General features: G+C 44.6%; 1 protein-coding gene across 2 annotated transcripts in view; it reads right to left on the bottom strand.

Annotated features, from left to right (window-relative positions):
* Positions 1-16,726, bottom strand: part of SCHIP1 (schwannomin interacting protein 1) — a 538,791-nt gene that overhangs the window by 401,736 nt on the left and 120,329 nt on the right. For both annotated transcript variants that reach the window (XM_068280922.1, XM_068280923.1), the window contains exon 4: positions 2,174-2,324. In XM_068280922.1, the coding sequence (XP_068137023.1) occupies positions 2,174-2,324 (151 nt within the window). The remainder of the gene's footprint in view (positions 1-2,173; positions 2,325-16,726) is intronic.

Raw genomic sequence — 16,726 nt, 5'->3', positions numbered from 1 at the left:
AAATGTGCAAAGTTTGTAATTATTGTATTTTTTTTTTTCTTTTTAGATTGGTGGTTTTTTTTTTAGTACTTCATGATTAGCACTTTAAAGTGTAGCAAATACCAGCCTGCTCAATGCAAAGGGCTCCATTTTTGGTCAGATCTGACATGCAGCGAGCAATAACGACTGCTATATATAGGTGAAAACTAGTCAGTCATTTTCGCTCGGACACTCCCGATTTTTTAAACTACGGTAATTTTCTATGAATCACAACTTTATATCACCAACTTTGAAAAATTACCAAATGCCAATTACCGAGTGCAGTAACGCTTTATGAATGGAAGCCATTGTGTGAGAAATCAGTGGGTATGTACAAATAACGATACTGCAGGGAACTTATGCTGAGTTTTGCAGTAACTCTTAGACCACTACATGAATAAGGATTATGTTTCCTATAGGAAGTGACATTGCTAGAGACAAGACCCTGCCATAGTGCTATCCGTATTTCCAGCTGCTACTTGGGGACATGCAATCTCACATTATATTTTTGCAGGGCTGTTATGTGCATCGTGTCAAGTCTAAAGGTGCCCATACACTCGTCAGATTAGCAACAGATAGATCATCAGATGGATTTATTATCTATCTGATGTGCTTTTAGAACATTTTTTACTAGGATAGAATTCCAATAGATTTCAGTTTGAAATCTATTGAATTCGATCTGATGGCATTTTTTTTGCCATCAGATTTCCATTAGGGCCAATGCAAAATGATGTTAAGCAATCTCATCAGATCGACCTAGATTTTTCACCCTGCCAGTTCGATGGAAATCGATGGAAATCGATCGAAATCGGCCGTCGATCGGTCGATTGGCCAACCGGTTTGCAATCGATCAATCGATTTTGATCGATCGATTAGCCAGAAAATCAGGTGAGTGTATGGGCCCCTTAAGGATGTTCTTTGTCATCTAGTAGCACTTAGCAAAGTGTGATAATGTTACCATACCATCACTTTCCTGGATGTCCAGGAAAAGTAATCGCATTCACATGCATGCATCCTGGATGGCGTCACTTATCAAGCAATACAGACAATTAAAGGACTACTATTGTGAAAAATGTTAACATTTAAATACATACAAATAAGAAGTATTTCTTCCAGAGTAAAATTAGCTATCAATTACTTTTCTCTTATGTGGCTGTCACTTACAGTAGTTAGGAATCTGACGGAACCGACAGGTCTTTGACCAGTCCATATCTTCACGGGGGATTCTCAGTATTTTATGTATTCTTTATAAAAGCACTCCCTGCAAAGGATCTATACAAAGATGTTACCCCCTCATCTGTTTGCACACTATTCTGGCAGCTGGACTGTGCAACTGCCATTCACTAAGTGCTTTTGAAAATAAAGAAAACCCTGAGAATCCTCCATGAGGAGATGAGCTAGTCCAAACCTGTCAGTTCTATTAGATTTCTACTGCCAACTGTAAGTGACAGCAACATAGGAGAAAAGCAATTTAGAGCTCATTTCACTCTGGGAGAAATGTACTTTTTATTTATGTGTTTATATGTATAAGTGGTCCTTTAAGCTAATTTAAGATTTCAGCAGGGCTTGATATCTAGCATCCTTTTACAGCTTGCAATGCTGCAGTACAGGAGTATTTACAATCCTCTAAACACAAAACAGAAGTTGTACATATTTATAAATGATTGCTTATGATCACATTCACCTATGTAACTATCCTTGCATAAACATTTACTGTAAGTAATGCAGCTTTCATGTAGTTTCATGACTTAAACATACTCATTTTGTATTTCTCTTCAGTGACTTTAGTCTGGTTATTCAAAAAGCTGTTTTGAATTGTATATTGACCCCAAGTGCCATCTAGTGGTAATTCTAGAATACATCCTAAACATAATGTAAGTAGTGTTGATCCCAAAATTCTCCTAACAAGCAAATATCCTCTTGGTGGAGAATAAAACTGAATAAATTTGAGCCTCTGTTAGAGGGTTAAATAACCAGTTGATGGATAATTGATTATTTGCCATAAGGTTTAATTGGTTTGAGTTCTTTCCCTTCGCTGATCAGTAGAAATTTGGATGTTAGATTTCTTTGTTCATCGTTATATTAAAGTGATAGTTACACAATAGAAAGGAAAGCATCCAGCACCAAAATGTGACCATTACTGATGTGTACTTACAGGAGTGCTGTCATCCGAAAATGTATTCATACTGATAGAGCTGCTCAGTTTGTCTGACGACAGAGACGATGGCGATGGACTGCGCTTTTCCATGCAGCTTGGGTTTAAGGAATCCTGGCGCTGTAGGTAATCCCTCCATGCTCTCTGGATTCTGAAAAGACATCAAGACATTCAAATATAGGACACAGAAATAATAAATTAATAAGGCCTGTACTGTAATTCATTTTCAATCTTGTGACCCCCAGCAAGTAATTTATATTTTTTGGGAGTCACAGGATAAAAGATTGAGCTTGCCTGCCTAGAATAGCAAATCCCTTTTTGCCATTTCTATCAACATACTGGTATGTTGCCTGCCCTTGGATGTGTTTGTCCTGTCTGATTTCTGGGATAGATTACAGTACTGTGACTGCAGGTGTGGAGGATGCATACTTTTTTCCTTGCATCAAATAATGTGTAGCATGCATAGAGTTTAGTGCAAAAAGGGTACATTGCACCAAAGCAGTCCACTCAGCCTTTTCAGTTAGTAAAGTGGTCTGAAACTCAGCATTTCCACTTTGTCCTAAAAGATTACTTACAGCATAAAATGTACTACCACAAAAACATTTTTGTAGCAGAACAGCATTCAAACAGTTAAACACAGCACTTTGGGAAAGCTACCTGCAGCTTCTGTCAAACTATAACAAAAACAAACCAAAAACAAACCATGAAAAATATACTATATAACCTCTGGTCATGTGAGCATAGTATTAAAGGATAAAAATAAACTGGATGTAAGGCACTAGTAGGACTTAAATTTTAAGACTCTGGGATGACATACTTACTGTGCTTTAAGCCTAGCCTGGCTCTAATCTTTTGCTCCATGTGGACATTATATCGGGTAGTAGCCAATACATAGGGGGGGGATAAAAGCATCTTGCAACTTCCAATGTGACATAGTCATGTGAAGGGTAGTCAGAATAATATGACATATCAGGGGTTATTTATTTATTTAAGGAATTTATATAGCGCTGACATATTACGCAGGGCTGTACTGAGTTTATTGTCCTGTCACTAACTGTCCCTCAGAGGTTGTGATTTATTGGGAAGTTCATTGGCACCAACCAATAATAATGCAAGTGTGGGTGATAACCTAAAGCCAGGTATGACAGCCCCACGAATTTGTATTTCAACCTTCGACCAAAGCCCAGCAGAGACTAGGCCAATAGACCATTTCCTGAAGGGAACATTAACCACTGAACATAAAATTAGCTTTACTTTATTTCCTTTTTTTTTGTTTTAACTTATTTGTATGAGACTGAGAAAAAACATTTTTTCAGCTCCCCCCCCCCCCCCCCCCCCCCCACACACACACACACACATTTAAATATGAAACAAAACAGGTGTATCTTTACATTTACTATAAGCCCTGTTTGTCTGGAAAAAAAACAAAATCTGGTGGGTATCTTGAGGCCCCTTTTACACTTGCATTGCGTTAACCTGTTTTAGCGCAGAGTAACGCAACAACAAAGCAAGTCCATGGGGTATTTTACACTTACCACGTCGCGTAGCTCCAGGAGGCTTCATATCCCTGCCATCCTGATGCACAGCCTGCAGCGTATTACTCCAAGCAATGCGCAGAACGCATAGTGCTTGGGGTAATGGAAGTCAATGGGTCAGGTAGTGGGAACGGCAGAGCATGGTGCATCATGTTGCGCATGCCCAGACAGACAGGAACCCCGGTGACATACTTACTGCCCAGCAGGGAGTATGTCACTGAATGGGGGGGTGGCGCTATGCATATGACCCTGTTGGTGCACTCTAATGCAGCCAGGGTCGTATGTTTGTCATTTTTTGCTTTGCAGTGGGATGTGGCAGGAGCATGGCATCACATGGCAATGCAAAAATCAGGTGTAAAACCGGCCTCAAGAATAGTAGAGGTGGCCTGAACTGTGCGCCGGCGAACGGTTCCCTGCGAACTTCCGTGGTTCACGTTCGCGAAGAACTGCGAACTTTTCCGGAAGTTTGATTTGCCCCCATAGTGCATCATTAGGGTCAACTTTGACCCTCTACATCACAGTCAGCAGGCACATTGTAGCCAATCAGGCTACACTCCCTCCTGGAGCCACTCCCCCCTTATAAAAGGCAGGCAGCGTCAGGCATTGGACTCACTCGTGTGCCTGCAGTAATTAGAGAAGGGAGAGCTGCTACAGACTCTCATAGGGAAAGCTTAGTTAGGCTCTTGTAGGCTTCTTAGCTTGCTCCTTGCTGATTTTTATTGCTATAAAAAAAGCACCCCTCAACAGCTCTTTTGAGAGCTAATCTTGTTCTTGTGATCAATTTTTTTTCTTTTTTTTTGTATGGCTCACTTGCATAATATACAGCTCTGTCAGTCAGTCGCAGCTGGCCTTTGGTGTAATTGCTACTGTGCCACTGCCAGGCCCAGCACATTCAGTGACTACATGTGTGTGTGTGAGTGACAGGCAGCTGCAGATTTGTAATCCCATCCCAATCACTGCACCTGTTCACTGTTCAGTGCACCTACCTACCTACCTACGTGAGCGCACGCATTGTTAATACCACCAGTCATTGCACCTGTTCACGGTGGTACCTGTGTGTGTGACAGGTGCACATTTGTAATACCCATCACTGCATATACCTTCCTGTTGTGTTCAGTGCACCCACCTACCTACGTGAGTGCACACAGTGTGATATTTAATACCACCAGTCACTCTACCTGTTCACGGTACGTGTGTGTGACAGGTGCACATTTGTAATACCCATCACTGCATATACCTATCTGTTGTGTTTAGTGCACCTACCTACCTACGTGAGCGCACGCAGTGTGATATTTAATACCACCAGTCACTGTATCTGTTCATGGTAAGTGTGTGTGAGACAGGTGCACATTTGTAATACCCATCACTGCATATACCCACCTGTTGTGTTCAGTGCACTCACCTACCTACGTGAGTGCACGCTGTGTGATATACCACTCCGTGCATACCTGTTAACTGCACCTGTGTGACTGCACATTGTATTAGTCAAGTCAGTGCATACCTTTCACTTCATCCCCCCCCCCAATATGGAAAAAACAAAAGGCAGAGGCAGGCCACCTAGCAGGTCTGTTCGAGGTCGTGCTGTTGTGATTTCGTGCGGCCCTCGACCAAAGTTCAGTGTTCAGAAGAAAGCATGTGCCATCAACCCCCAGTATTGTCATGACGTAGTTGACTATTTAACACAGAAGACCTCATCTTTCTCAGCTTCCGCACGGAAGCGTGACATATCTTCCTCCTCCTGCTCTGATTCTGGCACCCCACTTAACACCCACTGAAAATTGAGGCGTGGAAAGACCAAGACCCACGTAGGGACAACTACCTTACGAAGGCACATGATTACAAAGCACAAACTGCAATGGGATGACCACCTGAGGAAAAGCAGCACACAAAAGCAAAGCCACACATCGCAGTGGAAGATACCAGGCCGCAATTTTTTTTCAAAAAAGGCGATACCTAAACTGTACCATGATGTTGAAAGGCAAGTGGTGACATTTTGGCACGCAGCATTGGGTTAAGGGTCCATCTAAGCACGGATGCCTGGTCTGCAAAGCACGCTCAGGCCTGCCCTAAGACTAAGTCAGTCCCCACACACAGCATCTCTGCCTGCACACCGTGTGACTGCCTGCCCCAAGACTAAGTTGCTCCCCACACAGCATCTCTGCCTGCAGGCCGGTTGCCTGCCTTCTCCACCACCACCAACAGGGTCCAGGTTTCCAGGTAGATTCCTGAATTTTTAAGGCCGCTGCTAGCAGCGGCTGCTATAATAATTTTTCTGGTGCGTGTACATGCCTGCCTAATTTTTCTGGCTGCACTGCAGCTGCAACAACAAAACAAAAGGCATGTACATGTGCCAATTCCCCTTCGTGATCATTACCTTGCCGTGGTGAAGGGGCTTGCATATCACAATAAAGCAATGGCCGTCGGCTATATGAGTGTCTCGGGGGGGGGGGGGGGGGGGGTAAGGGGGCACACCAACGAAAATAAGGTTGTTGCTTCATTTTGGACAGCCTAAATTTGATTAGCTGGACAGTCACTGTTTTGTCATTCAGCTACCTCAGCCTGGCGACCATATGGGCTGGAAAGCCGCCGTCACCTGCACTCTCGTCATGGTACGCACCAGTCCAGCACGGCCGTCACTACACAAACAGCTGTTTGCGGTGCGTTACACAGTGAGTTTGGTGTGCTGCTTCATTGTGGACAGACCAAATTTGATCAGCTGGACAGTCACTGTTCTGTCATTCAGCTACGTCAGACCATATGGGCTGGAAAGCCGCCGTCACCTGCACTCTCGTCATGGTGCGCACCAGTCCAGCACGGCCGTCACTACACAAACAGCTGTTTGCGGTGCGTTACACAGTGAGTTTGGTGTGTCAGTGTGAAGCAGTACTCTAATTACACTCCCTGATTAATGTATACACATGCAAGATGTTTTAAAGCACTTTAGGCTGCAGTCCTTCAATGTGATTTCTGCCCTTATAACGCTGCTTTGCGTCAAATCCAGATTTTTCCTCTGGACTTTTGGCGTATATCCCACTCATCCATGCAAAAACTCAGATGTTAGACCCCTTGAAACATCTTTTCCATCACTTTTGTGGCCAGCATAAGTGTTTCTAGTTTTCAAAGTTCGCCTCCCCATTGAAGTCTATTGCGGTTCGCGAAAGTTTGCGCAAACCGAACTTTTGCGGAAGTTCGCGAACCTGGTTCGTGAACCTAAAATCGGAGGTTCGGGCCATCTCTAAAGAAGAGTAAAAACAAATTATAAATGTCCCTCACTGTGACTTAGGTAATGATCATTTAAAGCAGCGTTTCCCAGCCTTTTCCGGCCCGGGGAACACTTTCTGACCAAGTTTTTGTCCGGGGAACGGCGGGGGGGGGGGGGGGGGGGGGGGGTTGCGGTGGGGCGGGGGGTTGGGGGGGGCGGGTGTTTGCGCGACCTAGTGGACAGTGCCGTGCGCAGCAGGCTATGGGGGGGGGGGAGGGGGGCGGCTGCATAGCTAGCATAGTTGCCCCAGTGTGGGAGGGAGTTTAGTTGCCTCAGTATAGCTAGTATAGTGCCCCAGTATAGCCAGTATAGTGCCCCCAGTATAGCCAGTATAGTGCCCCAGTATAGCCAGAATAGTGCCCCAGTATAGCCAGAATAGTGCCCCAGTATAGCTAGTATAGTGCCCCAGTATAGCCAGAATAGTGCCCCAGTATAGCCAGTATAGTGCCCCAGTATAGCCAGTATAGTGCCCCCAGTATAGCCAGTATAGTGCCCCCAGGATAGCCAGTATAGTGCCCCAGTATAGTGCCCCAGTATAGCCAGAATAGTGCCCCAGTATAGCCAGAATAGTGCCCCAGTAAAGCCAGTATAGTGCCCCAGTATAGCCAGTATAGTGCCCCCAGTATAGCCAGTATAGTGCCCCCAGTATAGCCAGTATAGTGCCCCCAGTATAGTGCCCCAGTATAGCCAGAATAGTGCCCCAGTATAGCCAGAATAGTGCCCCAGTATAGCCAGTATAGTGCCCCAGTATAGCCAGTATAGTGCCCCCAGTATAGTGCCCCAGTATAGCCAGAATAGTGCCCCAGTATAGCCAGAATAGTGCCCCAGTATAGCTAGTATAGTGCCCCAGTATAGCCAGTATAGTGCCCCAGTATAGCCAGAATAGTGCCCCAGTATAGCCAGAATAGTGCCCCAGTATAGCCAGAATAGTGCCCCAGTATAGCCAGAATAGTGCCCCAGTATAGCTAGTATAGTGCCCCAGTATAGCCAGTATAGTGCCCCAGTATAGCCAGTATAGTGCCCCAGTATAGTGCCCCAGTATAGTGCCCCAGTATAGCTAGTATAGTGCCCCAGTATAGCGCCCCAGTATAGCGCCCCAGTATAGCCAGTATAGTGCCCCAGTATAGCCAGTATAGTGCCCCAGTATAGCCAGTATAGTGCCCCAGTATAGCTAGTATAGTGCCCCAGTATAGCCAGTATAGCGCCCCAGTATAGCTAGTATAGTGCCCCAGTATGGGTAGGTGGTGCCCCCCGCCCGTCCCCGCCGCTGTTATTACCTTAACAGCTGCCGCTCTCCACTCTCCAGCGCATGTGTTTATTCAATGCAAGCAGCGTATCTCCCGGCTGCTCTGTGTGACGCGCAGGAAGCAGGGCAACGGCTTCCCTGTAGCAGCGATATGTATCGCCGTTACTATGGTAACCGAGCCCTGATTCCTGCGCGTCACACTGAGCAGCCGGGAGATACGCTGCTTGCCTTGAATAAACACATGCGCTGGAGAGGGGAGAGCGGCCGCTGCTAAGGTAATAGCAGCGGCGGCCGCGGGGACGTGCGGGAGGGGGGGAAGAGGACGGCACACCAGGCAACATGCCGCGGCACACTAGTGTGCCGCGGCACACCGGTTGAAAAACACTGATTTAAAGGACTTTTTCCAGAAACCTGTCTCTTTGTAACTCTGCAGATTAATTCATTCAAGAGACTTCCACAAGCAAAGGTTAATAGGTGATCATTTCGCTGCTGACAGGTCACACTGTAGAGGGTGAGCTTGAGTTCATACCTTGATTTAGCTGAAAAAAGATTAAGCAATCTGTGAGTGGCAGAGATGTAACTTCTGACCCCTCATACACCTTCAGTGCATGGCTGCTCATTATTATTCTGTGCATGAAAATCATAAACGAGGATGGAAACAAGATTACTTTGCCTTGCTCAAAGACAAACCCACATCAAAACCCACATCAAGCAGTTTTAACTTTTGACTTGCCAAATATGCTAGAATTGTTTATATAAAAGAACCTACACAGCTATCTAATACAACTTTTACACTACTCAGGGCAACAATGTGTCTTGTTGTCCATTTCTGAGGCCTCTTGCACATTAGATGCAATTCCGATTTTTTATACGATCCGATTTTTTGCTCTGATTAAAAAAACGTAGTAGCATGCAGTACTATTTTTAATCGGAGTCAAAAATCGGATCCTAAAAGGCTAATTTAACCTTTATGATAAAGTGACTTCTGTACAGCACATTGGGGTTCAGCAGCGCTCATCAAACAATTAGCAGCCGCTATAAAGGCAGGGCCGGGCCGAGGCAGAGGCTGGAGAGGCTCCAGCCTCAGGGTGCAGTGTAGGAGGGGCGCACAATTCATTCAGCTGACATTCCCAATTGTGTTTGAAGCAGAAAGAAATAAGAATAAGAAAAGGGGATACATGACAGTGACTGCAAGCCAGATAACTAGAGATTAAGGTGTTGGGGAGGTTGGGGGCCTTGGGGCACATATTAGTCTAATAGCAATCAGTGTGTGACGGCTGGGGTGGGAGGGATGGGGGGGGGGGTGCACTTTGGTGTCTCAGCCTTGGGTGCTGAAGGACCTTGTCCCGCCTCTGTATAAAGGCTACACTTGCTCCTTACAGTGTAGCATGCCTTATACTTGGTAACGTGCATTGCTTCCTTAGCAATGTACGCTCGTTCTAATAGCGGCCGCCTCTTCAGTAGCGCGGCCGCCACTATGCTAATAAACATAGTAGCGGCCAGGCTAGTATCACGATCTATATACTTCACAGAGGTGGCTGCTATTAGAACGAGCACGCGTTACCAAGGAAGCAATGCTCGTTATCAAGTATAAGGCACACTACGCTACAAGGAGCGAGCATAGCCCCTATAGCGGCCGCTAATTGTATTTTAAAGTACCTCTGTCGCAGAAATTTTAAAATTTAAGATACATGTTAACATATACAAATAAGAAGTACGTTTCTTCCGAAGTTAAATTACTTTTCTGCTTTGTTGCTGTCACTTACAGTAAGTAGTAGAAATCTGATATTACCAACAGATTTTGGACTAGCCCATCTTCTTATGGGGGGTTGTTAGGGTTTTCTTTATTTTTAAAAGCACTTAGTGATTGGCAGCTGCTCCGTCCAACTGCCATAAAAGTGTGCAGCGAGCGGGGAGGCTGGACAGCATCACTGTATAAATCTTTTTCAGGGAATGTCTTTATAAAGAATAAAGGCCATGCTGTGAATCCCCCATGAAGAGATAGACTAACAACCCAAAACCTGTCAGTAATGTCAGATTTCTACAACCTACTGTAAGTGACAGCAACATAGGAGAAAAGTCATTTATGGCTCATTTTACTCTAGAAGAAATGTATGTGTTTTAAAGATTTTCGCGACAGTTCCTCTTTAAGCTTGTTGTACTGGTTAGTGAATCAACTCAGTTAGCTCAGTGTTAGCTCAGTGTCCAAAAGCATGTGTACAGTAAGGGACATGACAAAAAGCAAAAACAAGGGGAGTGAAGCTGCAGAATGAAGGCATCTGCATTGCTACTTTAAGGGGAACCCGAGGTGAGACTGATATAGAGGCTGGCATACTTATTTCCTCTGTCACCCCGTGGACGTCTTTTTGTTTTTTTTAATCTTCGGACTTAGCAGTAGACTGCCAGCTGGAGAACAGTGGGAAAGAATTACCCTCCAATGTGCAAAATCTAAGCATTCAGAAGACCGTGTTTACATGCATAGATACCATATAAACTCGGGTATAAGTCTACTTCCTGTATACATTTGCCCAAGTTTTTGACCCTCTTAAGCTGAAATTTTTTCATTACTCAAAATCGTCTCAGGAAAGTGTGCCATAAAGAGCTCAAGTCCCCAAATGCAGCCATAGTCCCCTGTGCAGCCATTAATACACCCAGTAAAAGCAGAATGGAGCCTCATAATACTGCACGTGTAAGAAGGGGGAAGGGGTTGCACAAATGCAAGTCAAATAAAATATGATGCCTGCTCAACCAGCAATATTAAAAGTTTTACTGTATTATATATAATATTCCAAAAAAAAAAAAACTATTAAAAGTGCCAAAGTGCAGGGTAAATGTAGAGACACAGAGGCAATAACGAGATGCACAAAACCTTGAATACAGCTCTGACATATAGAGGTGCCCCTCTAGACTAACCCTGCACTTTTGGCACTCGTAACCACTTCACTACTGAGGGGTTTTTTCCCTTCTGTACCAGAACAATTTTTTACCTTTCAGCGCTCCTTCCATTCATTTGCCGATAACTTTATTAGTACGTATTACAACAAAACAATCTATAACTTTTTTTCCCTATGATTTACCGTATATACTCCCATATAAGCTGACCCACATATTAGCCGGACTTTCCCCTCAGAAACCAGGAAAAAGTGTATGACCCATGTTTAAGCCCCCCCCCCCCCCAGTATAGCCCTCTCCACAGTAGCCAGATGCTCCCACAGTACAAGTCAGTCCCTCTCCCCATAGCCAGTTGATCCCCAAGGGTGATAAAGCTGTGTCTCAAGACGCCACTTGTTGGCATCATAGTTATGAGACAGCGATTGCCACGCAGGAACCATCCTTGATTATTGCACCACTGACACGTTCACATGCCAGGGGACACAGGTAGTCTTCAGCAGCACACTCTGCACACCATGTTGCAGGGCATGGGGGGCACGGACACAGCAGGGAGCCAGCTGGCAAGAGCAGGATCACTAGTGCAAGAGCCTTACGCTCCTCTGACAGTAACACAACCTGCTCCACCATTCGTTCTGCTCCACTGACCCTCATATAAGCCAAGGGGGTAACTTTGCAGCACATTTTTGTGCTGAAAAATTAGGCTTATATGCGAGTATATAAGATACTTTAAATTAAAAAATAACAGTAATTTATCCTCTTGACATACATATTTCAAAAGTTCAGTCCTTAAGGTAACTATTTATGTATTTGTTTTTTTAATTGTCATTTTTTTAATGAAAAAAATGTATTTGGGTACTATGGGAGAGTGTTGGAGGAAAGGAGTTAAATGTAAGTGTGGGTCTTTTTATTAAAATAAATGTACAGTATGTAGATGTAATTTTACTATTTGGCCACAAGATGTCCACATGCATTATTTCCTGTTAGCGTACTATCAGTACGTGAACAGGAAGTAATAAGTGGAAGTGTGTACTTTGGAAGTTACAGTGACTGCGTTATCTCATTGATGCTGGTGATCATTGACACAGGGACTTAGATCTCCCCTCTTAGCGGCAGCGTTGAGAACGCGCATGGGAGTGAGCGGCCGCCATCCACCGCAACAGACGAATATCTACATCACTGAGCAGGAACTGAAGTCCTACAGGACGTAAATATATGGCACTTTGAGTATGAAATAAAGCTTTACGAGCACTAAAGCTGTACTCTAACAATACTGTTTGAGCAGACCTCTATACAGCAGCACAAGGAGGTTGGCTGCTCTGTCTGCACTGATGCGGTCAGATGCTTCAGGCACCAGCAGTGCTTACAGGAAGACACATTATTGGGAGATGGTACTGTGGGAAGGAAAGGGGTTTATTGGTGCCAATTGTCACCTTGTTGCCTTTTACAGGACTAAAAGTCAGAAATTTTGGTCTGACCCATCTATAAGTCACCCCCTATGATTTACTTTAACAAGTCAGACCTACAGTTCTAGACTATTAGTCATGAGATGTTGGTGGGTTGGAAGGCACAGCTGAGGGCACATTCTATTTTACATTTATGTCACCTGATCACTGGCTTGTGGCTGGGTACAGGTATTTCTACGCTGTGCTGCTCAGGATGGACAGTAGTTTCCAACAGAAGAAGTAAAGGAATAAGGGGTATATTATCAATTTATTTTTTACCTTTATGAATATGTTGAATGTCTCATAAACAGATATCCTTTAGATAAGGCGTTGGCACCTCCTATATAAAGTCACTTAAAATGTAGAGCCTTCAGTTCAGGTTTAAAATCCCTAAAGCATGTACAGTATGTGTTAAATGCAATTAATATACTTTAGGTGAAAGGCAAATGTTTGTGTTTCAGGGCAGCTGGGAAAGTATTGTCCTCCCTTCACAAAAAATACTGTCAATATATGCAAATTCTAACAAGCAGTACATCTTTCAAGTGTTCACAAGAGGGCAGCCTTTACTAGCATAGCGAGGAATGTAAGACAATTTTGCTGTTTGGAATTACATTTTTTTATTCTTTTTCTAAGTGAATGATGCAGCATAAGAAAATGGGTAATAGACTTACAGGGAGGCTCGCGAACACATTTTGTTTCTCTGCTTGGAAAAAGATAAAATAATTTAGCAAATCTTGCAGTGCTACCTGCTATAGTTACTAGTTTAGAGACTACACTGCACAAGGACCACTATCGCGAAAAAATGTAAAAAGTAAAATTAATGTAAACACATACAAATCAGAAGTACGTTTCGAGCCATAAATTGCTTTTCTGCTCTTTTGCTGTCACTTACAGTAGGTAGTAGAAATTTGACAGAACTGAAAGGTTTTGGGCGAGTCCATCTCTTCATGGGGGCTTCTTAGCATGGCCTTTATTCTTTATAAAGACACTCCCTGAAAAGGATTTACACAAAAGATGCTGGACAGCCTCCCTGCTCTGCAAACTTTTTTGGCAGTTAAAGTGAGCTACTGCAATTTACTATGTGCTTTTGAATATAACATTCAGCACTGCATAATATGTTGGCGCTTTATAAATACAATAAATAAACAAAAACCCTGAGAATCCCCCATGAGGAGATGGGCTAGTCCAAAACCTGCTGGTTCTGTCAGATTGTATTACATCCTGTAAGTGATAACAACATAGGAAAAAGTAATTTATGTCTCATTTTACTCTGGATTCTGGAAGAAATGTACTTCTTATTTGTATGTATTTAACCACTTCCCAACTGAGGGGTTTTACCCCCTGAGCACCAGAGCAATTTTCACCTTTCAGCGCTCCTTCCATTCATTCGTCTATAACTTTATTATTACTTATCGCAATGAAATTAACTATATCTTGTTTTTTTCGCCACCAATTAGGCTTTCTTTAGGTGGGACATTATGCCAAGAATTATTTTATTCTAAATGTGTTTTAATGGGAAAATAGGAAAAAACGTGGGAAAAAAATTATTGTTTTTCAGTTTTTGGCCTTTATAGTTTTTAAATAATGCATGCTACTGTAATTAAAACCCATGAAATGTATTTGCCCTTTTGTCCCGGTTATAAAACCATTTAAATTATGTCCCTATCACAATGTTTCGCGCCAATATTTTAATTGGAAATACAGGTGCATTTTTTTCAGTTTTGCGTCCATCCCTAATTACAAGCCCATAGTTTATAAAGTAACAGTGTTATACCCTCTTGACATAAATATTTAAAAAGTTCAGTCCCTAAGGTAACTGTTTATGTATTATTTTTTTAATTGTAATTTTTTTTTTTAAATTACTAGAAAAAAAAATTTGGGCAGTGTGGAGGTAAAGGGTTAATTTTGTGTGTTAAACTAATTTATTTCTATGTGAAAAATGCTTTGGACGTAGTTTTACTATTTGGCCACAAGATGGCCACAGTAACATTTTGTTTATGCGACCTGCAAGCGTCCGGAAGGATGCTTGCAGTAAGTAGAAAGAGGCTGAGAACTTTTTTTTTTCCCACAATGGTCGCGCTGCTCAGCCGAGCAGCAGCGGATCATTGCGGGGCTGAGATCAACGAACGGGAATGGATTTTCCCGTTCATTGATCTCCGGGCGAGCGGGCGGCGACGTGTTTACTAGCGGCGGGCGGCGTGTTTACGAGCGGGAGCGCGGACAGCGGCGGGAGCGCGGAAAGTACGTATTTCTCCGTCCCTGGGGGTTAAAGGATGGAAAAAGGGATGGAGAAATACGTACGCGCGGGGGTAAAGTGGTTAAATAGGGTCAGGAGCTGATTTCATTGGCTCCTGACCCTATAATCAATGTGAGCCAATGTGATTTGCTCACAGTGATCATGGGTAGTGTTGGGCGAACACCTGGATGTTCGGGTTCGGGTCCGTTCTGCCGAACATGGGCCAGATGTTCGGCATGTTCGGCCCGAACCCCAAACTCAATGGAAGTCAATGGGACCCCCGAACATGCCGCTTTTGGGGGCCCTATGGGGTCGCAGGCATAAGGGTGGAGCATGCCCCGATCGCGGGGGGGGGGTCGGAAATTCCCCCCACCAGCTCCGCTAGCGCTCCCCCCTCTGCCCGCCTACCCATAAAAAAAGTTTGCGGAAAGTTAATAGTACCTGGTGGCTGGCTGGCTAGCTGGCAGTGGTGAGATGAGTGAGGAGGAGTCCAACTAGGAGACGCGTTGAGGCCGGGCAGTGGGCGGTTCAGCGGTAGTACCCTTGTGGTACTTCCGCCCTTTCTCTGATCTCACGTCCTCTACGTGATGACGCATACGAGGGTACACGTGACGCGTACCCTCGTATGCGTCATCACGTAGAGGACATGAGGTCAGAGAAAGGGCGGAAGTACCACAAGGGTACTACCGCTGAACCGCCCGCTGCCCGGCCTCAACGCGTCTCCTAGTCACTGCCAGCCAGCCAGCCACCAGGTACTATTAACTTTCCGCAAACTTTTTTTATGGGGAAGAGGGCAGAGGGGGGAGCGCTAGCGGAGGGGGTGGGGGGAATTTCCGTCCCCCCCCCCCGCGATCGGGGCATGCTCCCCCCTTATGCCTGCGACCCCATAGGGGGGGCGTATTCGGGCGAACAGGGCCCTGTTCGGCCGAACAGGGGCCCTGTTCGGGAGGCATTGAGTAGTTCGGGCGAACCCGAACTAAAAGGCCGAACACCATCAGGTGTTCGGTCGAACTCGAACAGCACCCGAACAGGGTGATGTTCTGCAGAACCCGAACAGTGGCGAACACTGTTCGCCCAACACTAATCATGGGTCAGGAGTGAATGAAATCGTCCCCTGACCGGCTCATGGAGCTCTGTTGTCATACTGACACAGAGCGAGGGGGCTGCAGTGGCGAGAGAGAGGCGCAATCGTCGGTAGTGGGGGGAGCATGTGGTGGGGATGATTAAAACCTACGCCCTTGCAGAGATAACAGGTGCCAAACAAGGCATGGTCCAGAAACAGTTAAGAAAGCTTCTAGGAGGAAATGGTGTGGTATGTGTATGCCCTGCAGGAGTACACCAGTGGCAGCACCAGTGCGAGTGTTTGACTCTGCAACAACAAAGGAACACTTCACAATACAGAAGGAATTGAGCGGAACCAATGCAGGCATGATATTTGTGATAGAATGTGGTTGCATGAAGCTGTATGTTGGGAAAACAACAAGACAACTGTCGGATAGGATAGATGAACACAATAATTGAATCAGACAGGGTAACCTTAAAGAGGACCTCTATACAAAAAAGTAAAAACGCCCAGCAATTTAATGCAGTAAATAGCTTAAAATTTTTCTCAGAGGAGAGAGGGGAGGTGGGGCCAAGCGGCAGAAGTGTAGTGATGCGGGGTCTTCAGGGTTGCTTCGTGGGACAAGACTCCAGAGGAAAATATACGTTTTCATTATAGCGGCGCTGACGGATATTTATTTTTTGTATGGAGTTCCTCTTTAAGTACCCCTTAAACAAACATTTTCATGAACATCATGGGGGGCAACTGTCTTCCTTTGAATTTTGTGACATACAACAAAATGACAAGAAGAGAGGATTGCATTAAAGCTATGTCCAGGTGTGAGTCCAGCTTGTCAAATTCAATCCTGGTTTCCAAAAACATAAAGAGAAACCAAAAA

Source organism: Hyperolius riggenbachi, chromosome 4, assembly GCF_040937935.1.
Source record: "Hyperolius riggenbachi isolate aHypRig1 chromosome 4, aHypRig1.pri, whole genome shotgun sequence".
Taxonomy (NCBI): domain Eukaryota; kingdom Metazoa; phylum Chordata; class Amphibia; order Anura; family Hyperoliidae; genus Hyperolius; species Hyperolius riggenbachi.
The sequence above is the reverse complement of the archived record's forward strand: the minus strand, read 5'-3'. Positions and strand labels throughout refer to the sequence as shown.